General features: G+C 39.2%; 2 protein-coding genes across 2 annotated transcripts in view; one reads left to right on the top strand and one right to left on the bottom strand.

Moving 5' to 3' along the window:
- LOC139947987 (putative RNA polymerase II subunit B1 CTD phosphatase RPAP2) overlaps positions 1-22,884 on the bottom strand; it is a 97,949-nt gene that overhangs the window by 13,867 nt on the left and 61,198 nt on the right. Inside the window, exon 9 of the transcript XR_011787401.1 lies at positions 9,031-9,221. The gene's annotated coding sequence lies outside the window, so the exon portion shown is untranslated. The remainder of the gene's footprint in view (positions 1-9,030; positions 9,222-22,884) is intronic.
- On the top strand, positions 7,640-21,898 carry LOC139947988 (uncharacterized). The gene is made up of 4 exons (XM_071945930.1): positions 7,640-8,237; positions 11,350-11,631; positions 14,029-14,691; positions 20,151-21,898. The coding sequence occupies exons 1-4, from the start codon at positions 8,117-8,119 to the stop codon at positions 20,366-20,368; spliced, it is 1,284 nt and encodes a 427-aa protein (XP_071802031.1). The 5' UTR covers positions 7,640-8,116; the 3' UTR covers positions 20,369-21,898.

The raw sequence follows: 22,884 nt of genomic DNA, 5'->3' as shown, positions 1-22,884 counted from the left end.
GATGATGGGTCATGTAACATAAAGTGAAAGTTGTTTTTGGCAGACCTATTTCGAACAATAGTTGTGTCACACCTGATTACTGGCTGCGCCGTTACGGCACCTTACCAAGTGTGTACCTCTTCAACTATTCGGTAAAAGGAAAGTTGCCTGACGTCGATTTAACCAAACTATTCCTAACTTTAGGATTAATCCTAGGACTTGGGATGAGTTAAGTTGCGTATCCAAAGACGTTAGGACGCATTGAACCCATCCTAAGTTAGGACGAGTAACTCGTCCTAACTCGAGGTAGGATTAATCCTAGCGTTTCGTGAAATCGGCTGCAGGTCCCTGGGCAAACTCATTTCATAACCTGATGTTTAAAGATCAAAGACGTACACCTGACGTCTTGAATTGTTTCAAGACGACGCGACGTAATCCTAACGTCTATCAATTGTTTCAAGATGACGTAAACCTAACGTCTACCGTTTGTTTCAAGACGACGCGACGTAATCCTAACGTATATCATTTGTTTCAAGATGACGTAAACCTTACGTCTATCGATTGTTGAAAGACGACGTCAACCTTACCTGTATCAATTGTTTCAAGACGACGTAAACCTTACGTATATCAATTGTTTTAATACGACGTCCTGGCGCCTTTCGAAGTTTCAAGACGACGTAAACTATGATCTGGTTTAAGAGGACGTAAAGCTGACGTCTTAAGTTGTTTCAGTACGTTGAAAATATAACGTCCTAGGTTGCTTGAAGAGGTAAACCTTACGTTTTGGAATACGGTCCTCTATCGTATCAAATCTTAAACACAGTAAATGCATAGTACTAAATTGAACATAAAAATATTCATGTGCGCATCTTCTGTCTTACAATGACACAATAACTTACTGCAGAATCCGTTTCAAGTTTTTAAACATTTAAATAAATTTTGACTCCAACTTCTGTGTAGGCCTACCAGTTGCACTCATTCATTCATTCATTCATTTTGTTACAAAATCCAAGAACAACATTTTGGAATAACTTGCAAGAATTATGCTTCAATTACCCAGTTGTTACTTGTGCTTAAAGTACAGAAGCAATTGCACTCTTCTTAGCAAATAAGACGAATAACTGACATCATTATCTTGATCTTTTTTTTACTGACTAGAATCTTGTGACCGATTGAAGGTCATGCTACAAGTAGTGATACGAATCGCTAGGTTTATGCCCCATGACTAAAAGCTAAAACTATATGTAAAGACAGCTAGCACTGAGTGGTGTTAATAGAAAGATATCAACCTTAGAAGAATGAGTAAGATGCTTATGAGATTGTCAATGAAACAGAGAGGACAAAGAGGCCGAAATAGGAGGTTGCTTTGGAAGTAAAGGTTGAGAGCTTTGAACAAAGTGGTTATAACGATAGTGCAGATTACAACCCCTCAAAAGAATCGACTTTGAACACCGCTCCTTTAAAGTGAGATTCTACCTTGAAAACTATTCAATACTTTTTAAAATAAGTTTGAATTATTATTCCTGTTGATAACTAACTCCTTTATCCTACTCTAAAGAATCAAAGTAGACGCTCATTGTATGTTCCGTACACCCCTAGTTAGCGTTATCTGCCATAGACGTGTGTGAAATCAGCATCTGTGTTGCTGCTACGCCTTTAGACTCCTCGCTTTCTAACCAGTGACGTTTGGGGGGTAGCATTATAATTAATATCCATGCGTTGATTGTAGTAGAGCCGTGAAACGCTCCAGTAACTACACAGTTCCTGTGTCCGCCGCCTCCTCCCCTCCACCTCCCCCCCCCCTCGATGGTCTCCGTCCCAAACCAAGGATCCAAACTTTTGTTGACGTCCCTCTCTCTCTCTCTCGCTATTGTCTTGTTTTCGGGGTGTCTTTCTGTTGATGCAGTGTCTGGCTTTGCAAGGGTTTAGGGAGACACGTGGAGGTCGGGAAATGCGGGGGAAATAGTTAGTAATTTAATTGGTATCGATCTGATCAGATATTTGATCAATTGTCTTAATTTTTTTATATATATATAAAATATATGTCTGATTATTGGGAGAGTAATTGGCAAAATAAAAAAAAATTAAAAAAAATATTAAAACTGTAAATATGCAACAATATTTAAATAGGTTCCTCAGGTATAACTACTGCTAAAGGAAGCATGGTTCTGCTGTACTTTTCATAGAAACATATGTCTGTTTTAAACAACTTTAAGGTATACAATCTTCGGCAACGTCAACCTTTAAAGCGATCAACAAAATATCTTTAAAACAAATAAAATATATTTTCGGTTAAGGCCCGTCCATGATATCCAATTCTAAACTTGACATCGGGCAACTAATCGACCAGTCTATACCAGATTAAAACGCAGGCTTTCCGAAATGTACGAAACAAAGAAAGCTTGAGATAAAAGTAGACAAACAGCCAGACTACCCAGGTCCTTTATGACGTCAGATGGTGATGGATGACCTTATAAGTTAAATGAGTTTTTGATAACCGCTTGTTGGATCTGCATGGGCGACCAACGGTAGAAGCAACTCAGCCATACATGCCTAAACTTTAATGTATTCTCAGCTCCTTCATCCTTGATTACGAAAGGATTTCACTGGTCCTCGTTTAGTCAGTTTACGGCCCTAAAACCTAATCTCTGTTTTTCGTTCCACGTGCAAAACAAAGCTTCACGATGTCGAGTAGGCCCACTATAAGATTACAGCGTGGAAAAGTAGCCATACTTAAAGCCAGGGGTTATACCAAGTTAGTGTTTGCCTTCCTCCCCTAAAAAATAAAAGTTATCAGCGTTTGTCAAACATGCACTTGAAAGCGAGATATAAAGAGCAGAGTGTTTGTTTTGGTAGTTGGACACGCCGGCCATCCTACCAGCACCTGCTTTATAGCTAGAGTGAGGATCAGAAAGCTTGACTCACTATGTTGCTGTGGGGTGGTGGAGATCGCTGTGTTTTGTATACTTCCCATTTAGTTGTTGAATCTTTAACTTCTAAATGTGTTGTGGGGGGGGGGGGGGGGAGAGACGCTAACGCACCCCTGCCATCACCAAAACACCTTGTCATAATCACACCGATTTTTCGCACAACCACCACCCCCTTATTTCCCGCTAATGGCTCTATATGCTTATTATATCTGTATAGTTTTAGGAGCATCATGACCTAAGCACAATGGAGGAGGGTTTTTCGCCCGGATGAACCAATTCTCTTGACCTAGTCAGTAGGACCCGACCGCTTGTTGGGTGGCGTTCTGCAGCTGCTATCAATCGCCACAAATAATGCAGAAACATCCATAAAATGGTCGCGATTTTTTGTCCAGGACAAATGAAGTCGAAGACTGCACGCGTTGCACGTCTTCCGCTTGGTTTGGGTTGCATTGTAGTATGCCGTCGACGGTTGGACGGCGGGCGGGCCTACCCAGCCTTTGTTCCTTCGCGTGCCTCTCGTACGCCAACACAAGACACTATACAATCTATATTGTTGTCAAATTGCACCATTACGCACTGGGTGTAGTAGTGAGGGCGGAGCAAGGGGCTACAAATATCGTCTTTCTTAACAGTCACAAACTAACAAGCCGTGAGACGGAGCCGTTTGACGGGACCGTTTGACCCATCCCACCCCCGTGGGGATCGGCTATAGAGCAGGCAGGCTACTTGCAACCTCGATCCTCAACCCCATGGCTCGTGTGTATACTTAAAGCGATAGTCAAGCCACAATAGCTAATTTGAGTTAACTGAGGATAAAATTGACCCCTGGGGTGCGGGACAGGATCATGGTTTGATCATAGCTCTACGGTTTGATGACGTCGCATTGACGTGTATAATGTTATAATAAACCAACGCAGCACAGCCGAGTTGGTTCTGACGTACACACAGTGATTATGGCTTAATTTGGGGAACATGTGTAGTCCTATCAACTTTGTGATCGACCAATCTTTTCATTCGCTGGCTATTTACATTTAAGCAAATGTAATAATGACATGTAGATATCATTTATCTGTCTTAAATTCTATATGATAAAAATGTGCTTTGAAAAAAGAAAGAAAAAAACCACAAGATTGAGAGAAAAAACGTCAAGACTAACAGTTTAGGCCTAACGCTCGTAATGGAGAAAGTACCCATACACAAAATGCTCAAGAATGAGAAATAAAACTCAATTGAACTACGACATTTAGTTCAGGGAGATAACTTCATAAAATTAAGCTGGAAAACATCCAAATAGATTTGAATTATACCAATAGTGAGGTTATCTCAATAGTGAAATATCGACCGCCTAATAAAACGACCACAAATCACAGTCATTTCTTTTGATCATACAAAAGTAGCAACTCTTTCCCGCCAATTACCACATTTTCTACATGGTAAAATATTGTCAAACATACAACCGATAAGTAGCCCTGCATTACGCATTATCACAACTAGATCTTTAGATTTACTTGTAAACGTTATCAACACACCTTGTGCCACACACTAGCCAGCACGTGGCTCAACCACAAACACGGACCTAAATCTAGCCCGCAATCGTAGCGAGGGGTCCCCCACCGACTCACACGCGACCCGCGCGAGCCGTTCGCTGTAAACCAAATAAACTCCATCAGGTGACAAACGTTGACATATTTACCATCGGCTGAATGCGTTTCAACCTACGCACGATATAGAGGCGACAAGAAAGGGGACCGCTGGGTGTTAGCAGATCAAAGTCCGGGCACTCCAAAAAAAGAAATCACATGTTGAATAAAGAAACCTTATCTTGAATTGTCTATAATGAAACAAGATCAAACTAGTCCAGGTACTAGACTATAGAGCCAGCAGCTGCCTCTAAACCACGTTGCTTTCCCAAGTCATAACTGATAAGAAATATTTCCAGCACGAGTGAGACAAAACTGGTAAACTTTTACACCCATAATGGTTGCAAGAAATCTTGTGATATTAGTTTAAGTACCTCAATCGTAGGAAACGGAAGACTGTTATTTGACATAAATCGCATTCCCTTGTCAGAAATTAGCTAAATATTCAAACTTTATCACCAAAGATGGCCTTCTTCGTGACACGAGTGCTTTAAAGCCATTGGACCCTTTCTGTAAACAGTATTGTCCAAGGCCCACACTTCGTGTATCACAAAAAAAACATACCTGTGGAAATTTAAGCTCAATCGGTCATCGGAGTCGGGAGAAAATAACGGGAAAACCCACCCTTGTTTCCGCACGTTTCGCCGTGTCATGACATGTGTTTAAAATAAATCCGTAATTCTCGATATCGAGAATTGATATTGTTTTACTGTTTTCTCAAAAAGTAAAGCATTCCATGGAATAATATTTCAAGAGAAGTCTTTCACCACTACCTTCTGTAAACCCTGTAAGTTATTTGTAAATCTGTGAAAAAAAATTCTGTACCGAAAGGGTCCAATGGCTTTAAGGGTACAACTTGGACCAACTCGTTTATTCATTTTTGTCACAAATGCGTCCACTGGACGCCGCTGAAAACGTGTTCTGTGCATGCAGTTTGTGTAAAAAATACAAGGAATAAACAAAATCCACGTGTGTGGATTTTCTTGCTTTGTTGAAGTCTTTAGAGGTGATGTTTTGATCCTAAATGCCAACTGGAATTAAATTTAATATCATTGTACATAACTTGACCTTGGTCTGCGTTACCTTACTACCGAATCGTTTAGGCGTTCCAGGTATTTAGGTAAAACAAATATTGTGAAGTGTGAAGCATTTTCCACCGACCTTTTTGTACACTAATTAACAAAACATGTTAACAATCAATGAATTTAAGCTAGAGGATATCAGGTAAACATAGGCCAACCAAAGCATTATCCAAACTTCGGTCATTACGGAAATGCTGACAGCTTTTCATATACGTGATACAATTACTTAAAGACAATGGACACTATTGGTAATTGTCAAAGACCAGTCTTCCCACTTCTAAACTTGAGGTCTCGAAATCAAATTCGTGGAAAATTACTTCTTTCTCGAAAACTACATTACGCCAGAGGGAGCCGTTTCTCACAATGTTTTATACTACCAACCTCTCCCCATTATTTGTAATCAATTAAGGTTTTATGCTTATAATCATTTTGAGTAATTACCAATAGTGTCCACTGCCTTTAATAACAAAACATGTTCACATTCAATGAATTTTAAAAGACCTCGGGTTTTTTTTAAGGTTTTTTTATACAAATGTTTGTCCAATGACTTCAAACTAAAACAAAGCAAGCGTGACAGACACGTTTCTACACAGAGGCCTTGCCCTTGCCTCATGGTCCTAACACTATGGTCCAGACCACCAGCTATAAATTATCGATTATATTGACTGATTGAACACCAGATTATTCCGATAATACTAATCCAATCAATTGTCACTCGTGTGGTTTTAAGACTAGGAGGTTTATCTGTAATTTGATAAGAATGTAACACAATTCTGAAATCTGATTTCACATAAAGAAACTTGTTTAATACCAACAAAAATCAAAATAATTTTACATTATATAGGTTTTCCAAGAATTGCGACAGCGTCTGTGTATATAAGGCTTGTTCTTGTTCAATCAACTAATTTGTCTCGCAAAATGTTGACTAGACGTCGAGTTTCCACTTTATCACATTTCGACGCATTTTCTTCATCCTTGTCTAAAATACTTACTAATGAATGGCTATAGAAACACACAATCATGGCATTGATAGAACATTCTCATCTCAGTTTCTATCGCAATGTTTTACATCAAACTATACGTATTGCTCTTCGCTTATTTCGAAACCAGGGAAGTGTTTTGTGTGGATGAACTACAAACGGTATCAACATTGTACATCATCTAGATGACATCTTGTAAGAGTTTAAGCACCAACATGAACGGTACCAATGGAGCACCATTTTTTTTTTATATAGAGCGAACATATACCCATAAGTTTATTCCGAACGAATGTTAACTCAAAGTTACAATTCTAAATCAACCCAATCTCCACAAACCAACTGAAGTGATAAACACCTCACTTAAAACTACGTCTAATTTTAACCACTCCATTTGTTTGTTATCTTATAATTTCATCATGTTTATCCGTCTTCCAAACCAATTGCATAATCCTTACTAGATTGCATTGGTATACACTGATCCTTGCTGCATACTCTCCTAACTACACTTACGTATACCATGCGTATACTACCAACTCCCTCTGGTGTGTTTCTTTAGCTTTGCTTAAAGAGTCCACCAATTTTACATTACTTATCAACACATTATGAGATTACCCTTTCCTATGGTCATATCGCTTTACCATTAACAGAGTTACGCAGATAGTGAGGTACTAAAGGCGTGTCAATCAAAGAAGAACAACCCTGTCTTTAAGCCAATCACAACCCTTCGTTACGGTCTGGCGGCTGAGCAGGGCACTGACTGGTCATTTAGGGACCGCTCCATCCGTGACGTCACACGCACCTGTCATGTCAGCGCAGGCGCTTTACTCATCTCGTCTATTGAAGTCTTATTTAGATGTTTCCATCGTGTTGCAAGTAGTACTTGATGTAATAAATATAGCGCCAATCAGCCTAATTCAAGTCTATTCATTGTAGTTTCCTCCTCCCCCTCCCTCTCGCAGCGCATGCCCAGTCAGGGATTTTACGCTTGATTTGCTCTGCGTATCACCACTGTGGCTGGTGCACGAGAAGTGCGCCTTTTGTTGCTGCATGACAACATCGGTTCATTGAAGAAGACTTTGTACACGTTGTATATAGTTTTTTTTTTATACCATTCAACCAATACAGTGTTGAATGAATGCCAGCAGCAGATTCACTGCGTGTATAGATGAATCTGAGTTATTGGCTTATGGTTGCATTTGCATAATCATGAAGTGAGAGCTGCACTAATACCAGGCACAGTCCCAACTTGAGATCAGATTTAACGCAACCCCATCAGTGGCTAGCATCAACCACGGAACAACATCTATTTAGTCCCATCAAACTATGGCCTCAAGTCAGTTCACTGGTTAGCTAAACACCGGATAGCTTGCCCCTCCAACTTTACACACCAATTGCAGTGAGTTAGGACTTCCTCTTTACTTCTTCTGCTCGCATCATCAAGTAAAGACACACTAAAGAGACTGGAAGTTCTTCTTTGATAAATTAAGACGGCAACTCTGGAGAAAATGCCTCGCTCCTTCTTAGTGAAAGCGAAGGGGAAGAAAGTGACTTACGCCCCGGCAATCTGTATGGACGCCGAGGCGAGAATGGTCAGTGCATTCACTCCCGTTACGCCCAGGAAGAAAGGTAAGGCACACACGCTCTGAAAACTTACTTTACGTGCTTTGACAAATTTCAACTTAAGAAATATTTTTTCTTACAATGCACAAAATGGAAGGTAAAAGTAAAAAAAAAGTGCCGTTGCTAGTTTTTCTCTTATTGCTAACAAGCCATTGAGCTTTAACATTTGCAGATTCGAAATTGTGGATTTCTTAAAGTTGATTTCCAACGACTTTGTAAGGTGAAGTCACCTTCTAAATTGTCAAAATTTGTATGGCACTAATATAAACTGTTCATAATCAATAAGTATCGATGACATTACCATTTGATCTCAAACCTTTTTACATTGTCAAATTGTCAAGCTATAATGAAAATTCGCGTATCGACAATTAATGTTTTCTACAGAGAAGTTCTACTGCATTGATCATTGTAAAAGTTGTTGTTGCTTTTGGTATAGCTTAAAAAAAGAAACAATATTTAGAAAATTTTGACCAATCGAAGATTCATTTCTCATAATTGTACACGTGTGGTCTATTTGATTTAACTTTGAGCTGCTCGTTTTTTTGCAAGTCTTGATATTGATTTGTAATAAATCCAACTTTTAAAACTCTAAATGTCGACAATTGTTTTTTGAATACACGAACTTTTCTCCACAAGAGAAGCATATTGTGCTCTTGATCATTCTGTTTTCAAGATGCATTTTTCCCCTTTTTCGAACTTATAAGTATTCCTATAAATACGAATTCAAACGTCACTGTATTGAATGGGAAAATTGAAATCATAAAATAGTTTTTAGTGAGTATATTCACTGTGTACTTACGGTGTTCATACAGTAGTAGCGGGTCTATTTGATTGTATGCACAGTCTCTGACACTCCACAGTCCAAGGGATTTATCTTGTAACGGCACGCTTAGGACTTCCGCGCCACAGGCAGGTGGTCAGCGGTAACATCATGGGCATCCGGGCTGTTATATTCCACTCAATTGCACCAATACTAATCTCATAGTAAACCTAATGCAAAGACAAATCAAGTGCTCATGCTTGTAATTGACTTTTTGACGCGTACAAATCACAATGTCCTTCCCTTCTTGAGTTTAACCCGGATCCCATGAAACGCTCTTCTGACTATTGACAATGGAACATAAATCGATGTGTTTTTGACAATTTGGTTACGGACAATTTAAACAGGTGTTGAGAAAAGAGTCATTTTTTGCAGTACGGGTAATATTTCAAACGCGTCAAGTGGTTTGTGCCAGAAATTATATGAATTGTTGGTAATATCTAAAATATTACGTGAAAAGTCCTCAAAGAACAGATGATTCGGTGTTTTTCAAAGGAACTGTGAAAGGACATCGGCATCAATAAGAGATAAATGAAATCCCATTTATCTAATTACCTTCATTTAATTAAAAAAAAAGCTGTATTTGACATTTTTATTCTAGTTTATAGAGTGATTACAACTTATTTGGCTAAAACCATTTGACTTATCATTTCTGATAACTCTAATGATTAATCACAGCGAGACAAGCAGATGGTTAATTCTCATGACAATAATCTCCACTATTCTATCATATCTCATCAAAATAATATAAGTTTTATAATGCCAAATAATCAGCCAAGATTTTACACGTGGTTAAGCCATTGCTTTGACAACACTTGAGGACTCAAGGTAAATAGTCTATGAACCAAACACCAACCAACCCTTTCGCAAACTCAGAACAATTTTAGCTTTTGTTTTTTTGTTGATCTTTCATGGCAGCTGGCCGCACGGGAAATTTCCAGCTATAGTTCTGTGGTTTTTATCACCCAAATCTCATTGTCAAACTAAAATATGATTCATTTGGAAATATTTCATTGAAATTGATTTCATGACAATAAACTAATTACATTTGCCAATTAAAATTTGACTTCTAAATGCCTTTTACTACTACAATTCCGTTGAGTCTGTCTGCAACGAATATACAGCCATGATTTGCATCAGTGAGGGCCTAGTTTAAACTGCATTCCAACCATATGGTTTATGGACATTTGCTAATAAATTAAATTTGAAATAAGAACAATTTGTACTTAAAAGAAACGACCGTTACATTATGTCAAGATACGGGTAGGCAGCTACATTCAAACTCAGCGTTTCAATTTGTCTGATACCTGCATTCACATAATTATATTCATTTGTTTTAAATTAACGTCAAAACGACTCACTTCACCTTATTGGATATGGTCACGAATGAGAACACATTATAGTTGTGGGTAAAAAAAAAACTCCAGGAACAAATAATGCAAAGTTTAATTATTAAACCAGCTCAGCCTTTTATCATGGTTAAGCAGAAATCATTTTTGTGGAATCGGTTTCGTTTGAAAAATAAATCAATAGTTAAGTCGGCAAAGCTTCGCCAGTTCACCTATTGCTAGCCGGATAGAAAGTAAAACGCACTTAGGGAGGTAGACTCGCCTTATGTCAATACGATTTAAATTTGGACTCAAACATTATTTCTGATGTATAATATTAAATTCTTATCTCAGCATCACAAATCTCTTTGTGTAAAACGAAACCAATAGAAGCATCATCTTTGTGTATGTGTGATTCCCTTTTCAGTTGAAATAAGAGAAAAAAAACATCCATAAACTTCAATATTATAGATAACTTTAAAACTTATCCGTCAGAACAGTTGAGACATCTCAATATTCAAGACATTATTAATGTATTTCCAACCTGAAGGCTTATTCATAACGACTTACTGAAAAAAAACATAACTCAATAAAGAGAAAGAGATAGGTTTATAAGAAGATGAAGTATGTTATGTTCAGTATTACATAGAGTGATGGCAATATTTCACCAGCATCAATTATTTGACTTTCTTGTCAAGATGGCGCGCAATTGTGTTAAATGCATGATTGCTAATTTGTGGTACCCTGGTCCGAACCGCCCATTTCTCAATCACTATACTCAACAGTAGGAGTGTGTTCATCACGATGTTATGTCAATTCACACACACCATGTTATGTTCTCTATAGATTGACATGCCAAGCCAGTGTTTGCGTTCATCAAGAATTGCCGTTTCCTTCGTTTCGCCTGCGTGCCTTTTAGACAGCCAATCCATTTCACCATTCTGTTTTAATAACGTTTTCCGTTCCCCAGAGCTACCCGTTAGCAGCAACCCGGAGATTGGACGCGCTGTGATCATCGGACCGTATGAGGAGTCAGCAATTCCCGGCAAGCAACACAGCCCAACGATGAGCATTGATCAGCGCTTATCGGAGTTGACCAACGGAGTCCGGAGAGGTCCCATCCCAGGCCCCATCACCATCCTCCCCTGTACCTTACCACCTGGCTACCCACCACCAAGACCACTCAGTAGTCCAAGTCAACGATGGCCGAGTGAGATCTCAAGCTACGACATACCCTCGCCGCCAGCTAATGGTAATGACACTCCACATTGTCTATGCTTTATGACTTCCATAAGTCATTGTATGCTTTCAAAGACGACTAATAATCACAGCCTAAAATCAGTCACTAGCTTCCCAATCACCCCCACCAACTCCCTCGTGAGCTATTGCCTCTGAGAGAGCCCTGCCGACCCACAATCAGGCTAATTACAGTACACTAACAATCTATACACACAGTCAAAGCCAACTGCAACACTGGCAAATGACACGGGTTTCGGTAATGGTTTGAGTGCTTTACAAATCTGTATTACCGTCAATAAGACCCATGGGTGTGCTACAGCGGGTAACACCGAGATCTATCCCCGTCTAGAGGCTCGTTCAGACCCGTCTACGCTCCCCCTCTTTCCCGCTCACTATCAACAAGCACGGCTCGCTCGTTGTTTAATAGCTTTCCTCAAACAATCACCAACGACTCGCACAAGTACAGCGCCGGAAAAGCCAATGTATGTAATTAGACATGCTTATACTTTAACAACAGTAGTAAATGTTGCAATTAGAAGTATAGCGGGAGACAAATTCGATATGTTCAGGCGATATACGTCCTCATCTTAAGGTCATATGAACTATTAGTAGCGAAGATGGCAAAGTCATGAAGAATCCCTAGTGTGCTGCAATAACTCAACCAAGATACCGTAGAAAGTGGATATGAAATGACCCCACATATATATTGCAATCATGACTTTATGCAATCTCGGATCTCTCAATGAAGCGGAGAATAAAGACCAGACAATATTACTTTATCTCATTATGAATATGATGAATTGCAACCAAGGGAAAGATCGACTTGAAATCTCAAGCTAATTCCCGATCTGTTTGTAAAATACCAACGCATTGATTTATTACGTCGCGTAAAACTTATATAAACCGATTCGAATAAGACACTTTTTTTTTAAAATCTCTTATGCAATTTATGCAGGTATTCGTATTAACTATAGTCTCGACAATGCAAAGACTGTTATAATTTATTTAATATGGATTCGGAGGAAATTTAAAAAATAAAACAAGTGCCTTCTAAAATATATAAAAGAAAATCATAAAACGCACTTCTATTTGAAGCTACATTTCACTTAATTTATTGCAAAGCGATTATGGCATATGCGGTTATTATAGAGTTTCTTTAAAGTCAAATCGACAGACGCATGATTACCAGTGCATACATATACAAACACGCAATAGTTGACTTATAATTCCCGCAAACCCACACAAACCCCCATAATGTGTATAAAATGCTCTCTTATATAGAGTATGTATAAAGTAAGGTACTAACGAAGCACCGAGACTGGTCGCCGTGCTTCGTTGAATGGCTGATGGAGGGAATCTCGGAGCTGACTAGGCACCGACTCGCCCCGCTAACCACTACAGATTTCGTTTGCTTTCGCGAGCTTTTAATATCTCCATGTTTTATTCCTTAAGCGACTTATTGCGTGTTAAAATTCGGGCACTGATTGCGTAGGATTTGATCAATTAAAACCATGGCCCGGTTCAGAAAAATAATGAGAAAAACAGATGAGGACATGTCGAAATTACTAGGCTGGAGAAAATGTCCATTAAAGATATTGACAATTATTAGTTTAGAACGCGCTGCAATGTAACACAAAACTTGTCCCTGCGGATTTCTTGTTTTTTGATTTGTTAAGTTCGCACTTTTTGGATAGTGTGATTAAATTTTAGACATGTTGGGTGGTTTTAAATGATGTACTTGTATCGTAAGTTCAAAACAAAAACACATATAGAGCCTCATATACGCACACATGTAAAACACTATAAAGTACTTTTTTAAAAATATTCAAAAGTTATAAATATTTGCCTCCGTTCCGGTAAGGTTTTTTATATGTTTGTTCGTTTGTGGCATTGTCTAATATCCTGCCGCTCTCCGCGGTTCATCTCGGTCCTGAACGAGTCAGATAGACGGCCTACTTTATCTAAGACTAGGATTGAGTTTTAGTAAAGACATTAAACTCAATGCGTTTGTGTTTATACAAAAACTCCACATTGAAAAATGCCCAGGTTAATTAAAAAGCTATATGGCGGCATTCCGCAAAGACTTTGTGTTAAATGAGGGTTGACGTTTCCTGATTGGATGGGCCTTCAGGCGTTGAATCAAATTACAAAACATCAACCAAAGAATTTCAAACAAAATCTTTAGACAAAGTTTATTTTCCTTCCACTGTTTGACGCTCCAGTTTATTTACTTTCACCCAGACTGAACAAGTTATTTGGTTGAAGGAGTAAGCCCTTACACCTATGTCAGCACTTCTCAATATGACACAATCTCTCAGGTGACTCTACACCAACCCGCATGTCAACACGGCAGCTTTTAATAACACGATTTAATGCTTTAATATGTCAATTCCCCCATCTCACTATACAGGTTTCATCAGCCGTGAAATATCCGAGCTGTTGAAAGATGGCCGCCTCAGCTATACCGACGTCTACAGAGCTCGTTTTGCACAAATCGAAAAAGACCTTCTGAAATCTTTCTCGCTTGATGATCTAAACTGGTACCGAGCTAAACTTGGTGTAGGGATACCTGCTTATGTACCATCCCTTCCTGGTGCAGCTGGGCTGCGACAACACCCTTTCATCGGCATGGACCGCCCTCCTCTCCAGAGAAGATATTCGTCCGATCCAGAAGAGTTCCGAGCCGAGAGGAAGCTGTTCTCCCCCTCGCCACCGCTCTGTGGTTCCCCCGGTCAACATGGCACATACACCTGCCTAGACTGTAATAAAGTCTTCAGTACACCACACGGACTTGAAGTTCACGTTCGCCGATCGCACAGCGGTAAGAGACCATACGCCTGCGATCTGTGCCACAAAACCTTCGGACATGCCGTGAGTTTGAGCCAACACCGGGCAGTGCATAGTCAAGAGAGATCGTTTCATTGCAAGCAATGTGGCAAGACATTCAAAAGATCTTCAACACTGTCTACACACATGCTGATACATTCTGACACAAGACCTTATCCTTGCGAGTACTGCGGCAAAAGATTCCACCAGAAATCAGACATGAAGAAACACACCTACATCCATACAGGTAAGCATTCAAAACACATCAAAACAAACAGTTGCATAAAAACTAGAGTGTTAAAACTAACACCAAGTGTGTTGTCATAAAGATTTACACGAACAACATTAACACCAAAGGGTGTTGAAATAACACCGATAAAATCGTGTTGCCAGAAATAAGTCTCATTTTAAAACCCTTTGATGTAAATTCTGAATCTTTGTTTGGTATATATATGTGACAACACCATAATGTCAAGTACACCAGGGTTTTTGCAGTGTTGCATCAGTAACGATATTCTCTGCTTAACAGATGAAATTTAGTACAAATATGGAGCTTAAAAGATTTCTGATTGTTGGTGTTGTGATCTTTAAGGATACACAGACATCAATAGCCACTAATATCAACATCTGATTTGCTTTCATTGCCATGGCAACCTCTACTAACCAAGAGTCTTAAAATACGAGTTGTGTACGATTGGAACTAAGTCTTTATTATTGTTATCAAAGGCTTCCGTTCAATGTTGACTGAATACTATTAACATAAATTGTCAATAAAGCCAAAGGGATTGAAGTGACAAATCACAACATATATAAAAATATCGATATGACCTGACATAAAACAACAGACGAAAACAAGACGTAACTCAAAACTGACAACAGGAATTATTTGTACGCCATTTCGGACATCTGCACTTATCTCGACGTTTTGGTTGTCGGTGGGAAAAGACATTCTCAAGCCCATGTGGTGAGATCATCTTTTGAATAAAAAGAGGATCAGTCAGGATGTAGGTGGCGTAATGCACTTAAATCGTGTAGAACCCACAACAGGAAATGGGTTCTGTAGGGCTCAAAATGCCCGGGGCATGAGAATTAGGTATCGACCAGGGCTTGGAGCACCCAAACAGAAATCAATGGCTTTGCCTTGGTATTCCTTGGGAATAACTCATCAATAACGAACCATTGTTGGAGCATCCGCTCCCCTTGTTTTCTCATGTTGGGTTTTGAGTTTCCACACCCGTCATTCATTCCTCAGCCCTGTTTTGTCTCCTTTAAGACGTTCATTCCAGTGGTGGATGTAATCTTTGAGTGCAATGATACAAGAAGAATCAAACATACACGTCAACAAGTTTTCTTGAAGACTGGACAAGATTAGGGCTCTGTACTTTCATTGTACATAGCCTTCTCATTAAAGATTTAAGGGCTTCTGTTTTGGTGGTCAAGAAGTTACATAAAGACACACCTCACAGAAGAGCTCTATACAATCTTTAGTTCATTAGTCACCTGGTACCACCCTCAGACCCACACCGGGCAATCACGTCTAAACACGGCAGCAACTTAACGCAATCACGCCGTCTCTAAGATTTGTTGTGGTCCATACACGGAAAGAGGTTTAACCCACAACTCCCCTAAATCTCAACAATCCTTCCATGGAAGAAAGCCTTTGAGATGAAAAGAGGATAAAGCCATGGTTGTAAAGGGGGACTGACCGACCCCAACCACCCATGTAGTTCTATTGTTACTTTTTTCTTCTTTCCATGTACCTACATTTCTCATTGAATACGTAAGCTTAGTTACCACATGTTGTCCGTTGCATCAATTCACACATTGGATTCACAGCTTCACAGTGAAGTAATCATTGCATGGCGAAGGAATGAAAAACCTCAATAGACTTTCACTTCAATCTTAAGTCTGTAATCTCCTTTAATAGGAAGGAATGCAGCACTTAGAAGACCCTAAAAAAGTGCATATGTATTTCCATTTTTAAATCATAAAAGCTGATCAAGCTGTTATACAAATAATTGGTAACGCAATATGTCTTGTTTTTTTTCTAAAAAAGCTAAACTAAATTCACTGAACCTTAAGTCCATGAAACATTAGTAAATTACTTAACATTTTGGATTTGGCAAGGTAGATTTGCTGTACTATACAGTTTTGTTCATTCTCCAAAAGAGTTCGTCTGAAAGTTTTGTTAATTTCTATTTATTCGCGCAACAAATTGTTAGAGACTCTTCAGCACAGTCTTTCTCGAAGGCTAAAAAGTGCATATTTATTTACTTTATTTATGAGCGCGTTTGAATTGCACTTTGGAAAATAGTCTAGTCGTGTAGAACAGGCCAGTATTGGACACCAGGCTCTCAAAACTGACGTGGACTAATCACGCAAATATCTTGTGGTTGGAGCATTTAACAACGAACTCCCGCATAACTGCCAGATTTTAACTGACAGATAATGAGTCAGTGTAAAGTTGATTTAAAATTCAGTCTATTAAAGAAACGTATGGTGGCCCTCATCATTGGCTTAATATGGGTACAAAGATTGAGTAATTGGACAGTCATTTATGTAGACTTGAGGTTTACACAATCACAAAATCATTGGGTTTAGCCCAATTGTGAAACTGATGACGTGTTGAGTGCATGAAATTGCAATTTGTTTTTCATTTCAAAAATAAATAAACAACACTATAATTCAGCTCAATGGAACTAAAAGTCAATGTATAAGCGATGGGCGAACAATTACTTTGGACTTGGTTATGTTTGATGCATGGCGTGACAATGGGAATATGATACATGAAATAGTCATCGGGTGCTTAACTTGTCATTCAGGAACTTGGACTCGGTTATGTTTGATGAAGTGACAATGGGAATATGGTACATGAAATAGTCATCGGGCGCTTAACTTATAATTCAGGAAGCTATTTGAGTGATCTTTAAGTGGCAAGATGAGTATCGTTTTCCGAGAGGGCGGGAAGAAAGGAAGGATGGAGGAGGGATGGAGAAATGATGAGGACGGGCAAGCTGGTTGAAGGATGATGTAGATCTAAGGAAGTTAATACATTCAACCAAGGATATGTTTCGTCTGCCTTTTTGTACCATAGTTAAACTTGGGCCGATTAAAGTCAAGCTTGATTTATAACCCAATGCAATAATAAGTTATAGTTGATTATGACTGTATATAATGTTGGATGAATTATGGTATCTAATAACATTTCAAATGCTACCAGTAGCTTTGCAAGATTCGTCTGTCTTTCAATCGCGATGTCTGTCGCACTCTAGAGCCTCAACCTAGCCGGATAAAGAACGATTATTATTTAATCGTTTCCAATTCATCTGGGTTGTATACTCCGTTTTACTACTCTACAATCTAGCTGAACAATCAACCCACATTGTTTAAAACCAGCATAAGTCCCGCACACGTTCTACACCTCTGCTTTTAACGTCTACGACGTACGTTCCGATTCGATCAGTTTATATAATACTTTCATGGAAATAAACCTGAACCCATACCCTCATGTTTACCCAAATTTCCCGTGAAACCAACTCAGTTTAAAAAATCTCACGATCTGTCAGGAAATTTTAAAACCAGCATAAATCCGGTCAACTTCAGACCTATTCCATTGATACACGTGCCGTTTTCTATGCATTTGGGGAATACAATGAATTCCAACCCTCATATTTTTCCACAGTTCTAAATGAAACCAACGTTGATTTGAAATATCCCACGAAGGGTTATATTGTCCTCTGTTTCTCTAACAATAAGTTGCACTCATCGGTACATTGTACTTTTAAGCCCAAGTCATTGACTCTTTTAGTGTTACTGGGTCGGGGGTTACTCTAGTACGCTTTGTTGCTTACTAGGATCGAAAGCGGGTATAGGTTGACCCCTCAAAGGGGCATGGTGGTTGACATCTAAACCCTTTCTGTGATCTTGGCTCCTATGGATTCATTATTAGCGATAGAGTGGGTTTGCTGATGGGTTAATTTGAATCATTTGACCTGTACAAACAGAAGGTCTGAGATCATTGTGAACAATTTAGCATAAAATGTCGGCAAAACGACAGCCATTGCACGCCCAAGTTACCATGCAATATCTTCAGCGTCTCTGTGGGACTACCAAGTAACACGTCTAACCATAAAGGTTTACACCAAGCGGGTGACGTGAGACATCGTATCTGTGACAACGACATTCCCCCTCGGCAGGTGGCAAAGCCGACCGACCGTAACGTCCGCGACCCAGCCGCAGTGCACCGGACCATCCTCGCTGTGCCCCTACCGATGAATCTACCCACTGCACGGTTCAGCAGTGTGCCGTCGTATCGGGTACCGCAGCTGTATGGCATTAGTTACGGGAAAACAGTTTCTTCGACTCCCTCGAGAAACAAACAGACACTTCCCCATCGTCACAAGTGACTTAGCAACTATTACTTAAGAATTAAGACGCCCATCTTATATCAGCATCTCCTTGATTCTTACACTTGAGAAGTGTTGGCTTTTTGCTGTTAAATTTGCGCATGCATGAATCGAGTGCGAAAGATGAGCGAGATGGGCCGGGGAGCAGCTCACCGCATAGTGGCAAGACACCTCCTAGGCACGCCGCAAGGCTTGCCCGGTACAAACGCACCAACAGCCCCCACTAGCTCAACCGACTCTACACGCTAGAACACCCTCTAAAATTGGTTACAAACCTCCGTTGCCGCTAAATTTGGGTGAAATCCGTGTAACGGTGCCTTCTTGTCACACGCTGTCACCCAAGAGACAGTCGTTTTAACATCTGCCCCATAATTTCGTCGGCTGGAAATTACTGTGATCGGATTTTTGCTCTCTCGTACTTTTTACCCGCGTTACAAAACAAAACACCAGACATACTTCGTTATCTTATAATATAACTTTCATAATAACAAAAAAAATATGCCGACAATTCCTACCGGTATGTTTTTTTTTTTTTTTTGGTAAACCGATTGCGTGTCCTCTTAAACGCGGCGATAAATTGTAGGTTTCATACCTTTTTAAATCCGATCCTTCCTTGTTTTAAGAGCATTTTGAAGAACAGAAATATCAACAGTGATTTTATAATGGCTCTATAGATTGAGTCAAACCAACCAGTACATGAAGTGAAATGTACTTTTCAATTGTTCGATACTATTTTAAGGAACCACTTTTAGTTGGTTGTTAATTGTGTTTCAAAACAAGGAAGACATTTTCATCAAATTAAAACTTGATTTGTGTTAATCTATTGTGAATCAGCAACTTCACGATTTTAAAGCCACTCCAAAAAAGGCGTGGGACCCCCTAAAAGTTCACGGTGTGGTTAAACAAAGGGGTTTTAAAACTACTCGAGTTGCATGATCCACTAGGAGTCACCATTGTGTTTCGTTTTGGGGGTATTTTTAGACAATAGATGACACAGAAATACACCGAGAGTGTTTTTGTGAAGAGAGCTTGATTGTAAAGTGGCTGAGTAATGCATTGATCAAGACCCATCGACAGAAGTTCACGACTTTGACACAATTTCAATTGTCATGCTCCCTGACTGACCATACACGAATTACATTGTGTACACAATGACGTCAACGCACCATCCTATTAAGTTTCTAGGTATGTTCACATACCAATGATAAACCTATTGACTCCACTAGTCCTGATTATATCATTGGCAATTTGATATTGAACAATTTTCTTATGATATTTATTTTTGTATCTCCTTCTTCAGGTGAGAAACCACATAAATGTCTGGTGTGCGGAAAAGCCTTCAGTCAATCTTCGAACCTCATCACACACAGCAGGAAACACACGGGGTACAAGCCGTTTGGTTGCAAGATCTGCGGCAGAGCGTTCCAACGCAAGGTTGATCTTCGTCGACACTTCGAGACACAACATCCCGACCAAGAAAGGACCACATCCGCCATGTTTGGAGTCATAAGCATATGATGGACACGTGATGAACACGACTTGCGCAATATTTGAAAAAAAAAACTGAACATGATAATGGACATGGTGAACAATGGCGACTGAGTGACGTCATTACAAAGATGCTGCGTGATGTACATAACGTCATTTTCCAAACGGGAAACCTTTGCAATCACGCATTGTGTGTGTGATAGAACATTGAACGTGGAAGGAAAAGGCAACCTAACAGTGCCAATAACACCCGATGTGTATAATAGATATATTGTAAATATTAAGAATTGTTGAAAATTGTAATATATTTACCAAATATGAGTTATTATACGTGCATGTAACGTCTGGTTCCCAACCTTATGTTGTTGAGCAATTGTTGCATTCAGATGTGGATCTTTATGGTCCTGGCTTTATTACTGGCTTCGATTTGGTTCCAGATTAAACATGTTTATGTTTTGTAGTTGATGATAACAAGTAGCTACTATAATTCCAGTTCCCCACCAAGTACTATTTACAAATTATTAAAATGCTTATAAGTCAAAAACATTCCCCACCAATAAGATGACGTGTTTATGAATATTATTAAATGAAAGAGGATTATTGGTCAGAGTGGTAGAACAATGGCAGAACACGACAGAATTAAAGAAAAGTGACAACAACAAAAACGCGAGGAAAAAAAATGCAGAATACGCAAATTAAAAAACTATCACAAACTCGGGAGAACTACGTTTTTTAGAGTGACTGTAAAACATTGAACTTCTTTGTCTGTTGTTGTGTGCGAAAATTCAGTTTCTTGAAAATCGAACACAAATCATTTAAGTATAGGCCTATGGTCTGATTGAACAATACATAAAGGTTTATAAACTCAATAATACTCAATCCAGTTTGGAAGTCATACGTTCGAAACTTTGTTGAGAAAAACACTGATAAAAGGGTCATAAATGTGTATATGAATTTCCAGTTAGTGTTATCCTTTTGCGTATTGCCAAAGCCAAAGAGACGCTAATAATATTTTTTTAATTATTGTCTTATTGTGTTATTGCAAAAGGAAGTGGTACACAGTCATGTTCCACAGTCGACGTCAAAACTTGGCTGCTGATGTGAGAAACCTACTCTCTATATGTAAAAGAGTGAAAAACAGCACTCTTTACATTTCGAGCTGTCCCTCATATGGCTCTTCAAAAAGAGTGGTGGTTATTTCACTCTTTTAGAGGGGTTTCACTCCAGGACGGAGTGAAAAATCACTCAAAAAGATGCAAACTTCAATCTAAAAGAGTGGAAGACCACTCGAACAAGAGTTGTCCTTCATATGGCTCTTCAAAGAGTGCTTTTCCACTCTTTTACATTTAGAGAGTAGCATTATTTTCACACTTAGCAAATTGCATGGGTTTTTGGGGGGCTTGTGATAAAATTATCTTGTGGAGTTATTGTGGTAGCTAATTAACATGACAATCCATGCAAACAATAGGGGTACATAAAAAGAAGTTTAACAATACGAATTAACTTATCTGTATCATCAATCAATATTAAGAGACAATCAGTTAAATAAATAAAAACATATTTCACGAGATATCGCTGTTACTGTGTTTTTACTTTGTGATTCCGTTCCTGTTTCTCCAATCAAATATAATCCTGCGTGAGACCAAAGCGAAATAGTGCTTACGTCATTCGCAAATCGAAAGCTTCGTAATCGGGTACTGTGTTTGACTAGCCAGATAAGAATCGTAACCCAATCAGTAACAGGTGCTCAATGGAAGCAACTTTTCTCAGCCTTATAATATCCAACTTTATTAGAAATCTAGTGGACTGGTAGACACCTATAGAGAGAGATCGATCGGCAGGGGAGGGAACTAATTAATTATGACTTTCCATAGAGGCATTACCGCCTCTCATAATACTTGTCACCGAGATCAACTTATTCATCTACAGAGATGTATACACCATGCTTACAGAATGATGTGTAAATAGAAGTGGATTTATATATACTCTCTAAAATGTAAAAGAGTGAAAAACACCCTTCTTTACATTTCGAGCTGTCACTCAAATGGCTCTTTAAAGTGAGTGGTGGTTATTTCACTCTTTTAGAGGGGTTTCACACCAGGACAGAGTGCAAAGTGAAAAATCACTCAAAAAGATGCAAACTTCAATCTAAATGAGTGGAAGACCACTCGAAAAAGAGTTTTCCCTCGTATGGCTCTTCAAAGAGTGCTCTTCACTCGTTTGCATTGAGAGAGTAGGGGTGCGAGTCGAGGTGAGGGGGGAGGGGGGGGGGGGGGCAAGTGGCGGGTACCATCCAAAATTCGGTGGATACAGCACAGTAAGAAGGGAAAAGATGGACAGAGAAAGCAAACGCGACCTTTTGGACGTCTGTGAGAAATGTAATTGGCATTACGTCCCCCGTTAATAACCAGCAATTTTACAATGCAATATATTTGTTTTATATAAAAAACATCTCTATTATTTTGTTTAATTAGTTTGAGCGAATTTGACCCTAATTTGAACCACATATGAATGAATTGGGTGGGTACGACGCTGATTTGGGCAAA

The sequence above is a fragment of the Asterias amurensis genome, chromosome 15 (genome assembly GCF_032118995.1).
Source record: "Asterias amurensis chromosome 15, ASM3211899v1".
In the NCBI taxonomy this organism is placed as follows: Eukaryota; Metazoa; Echinodermata; class Asteroidea; order Forcipulatida; family Asteriidae; genus Asterias; species Asterias amurensis.
This window is presented reverse-complemented; position numbering and strand designations above follow the sequence as displayed.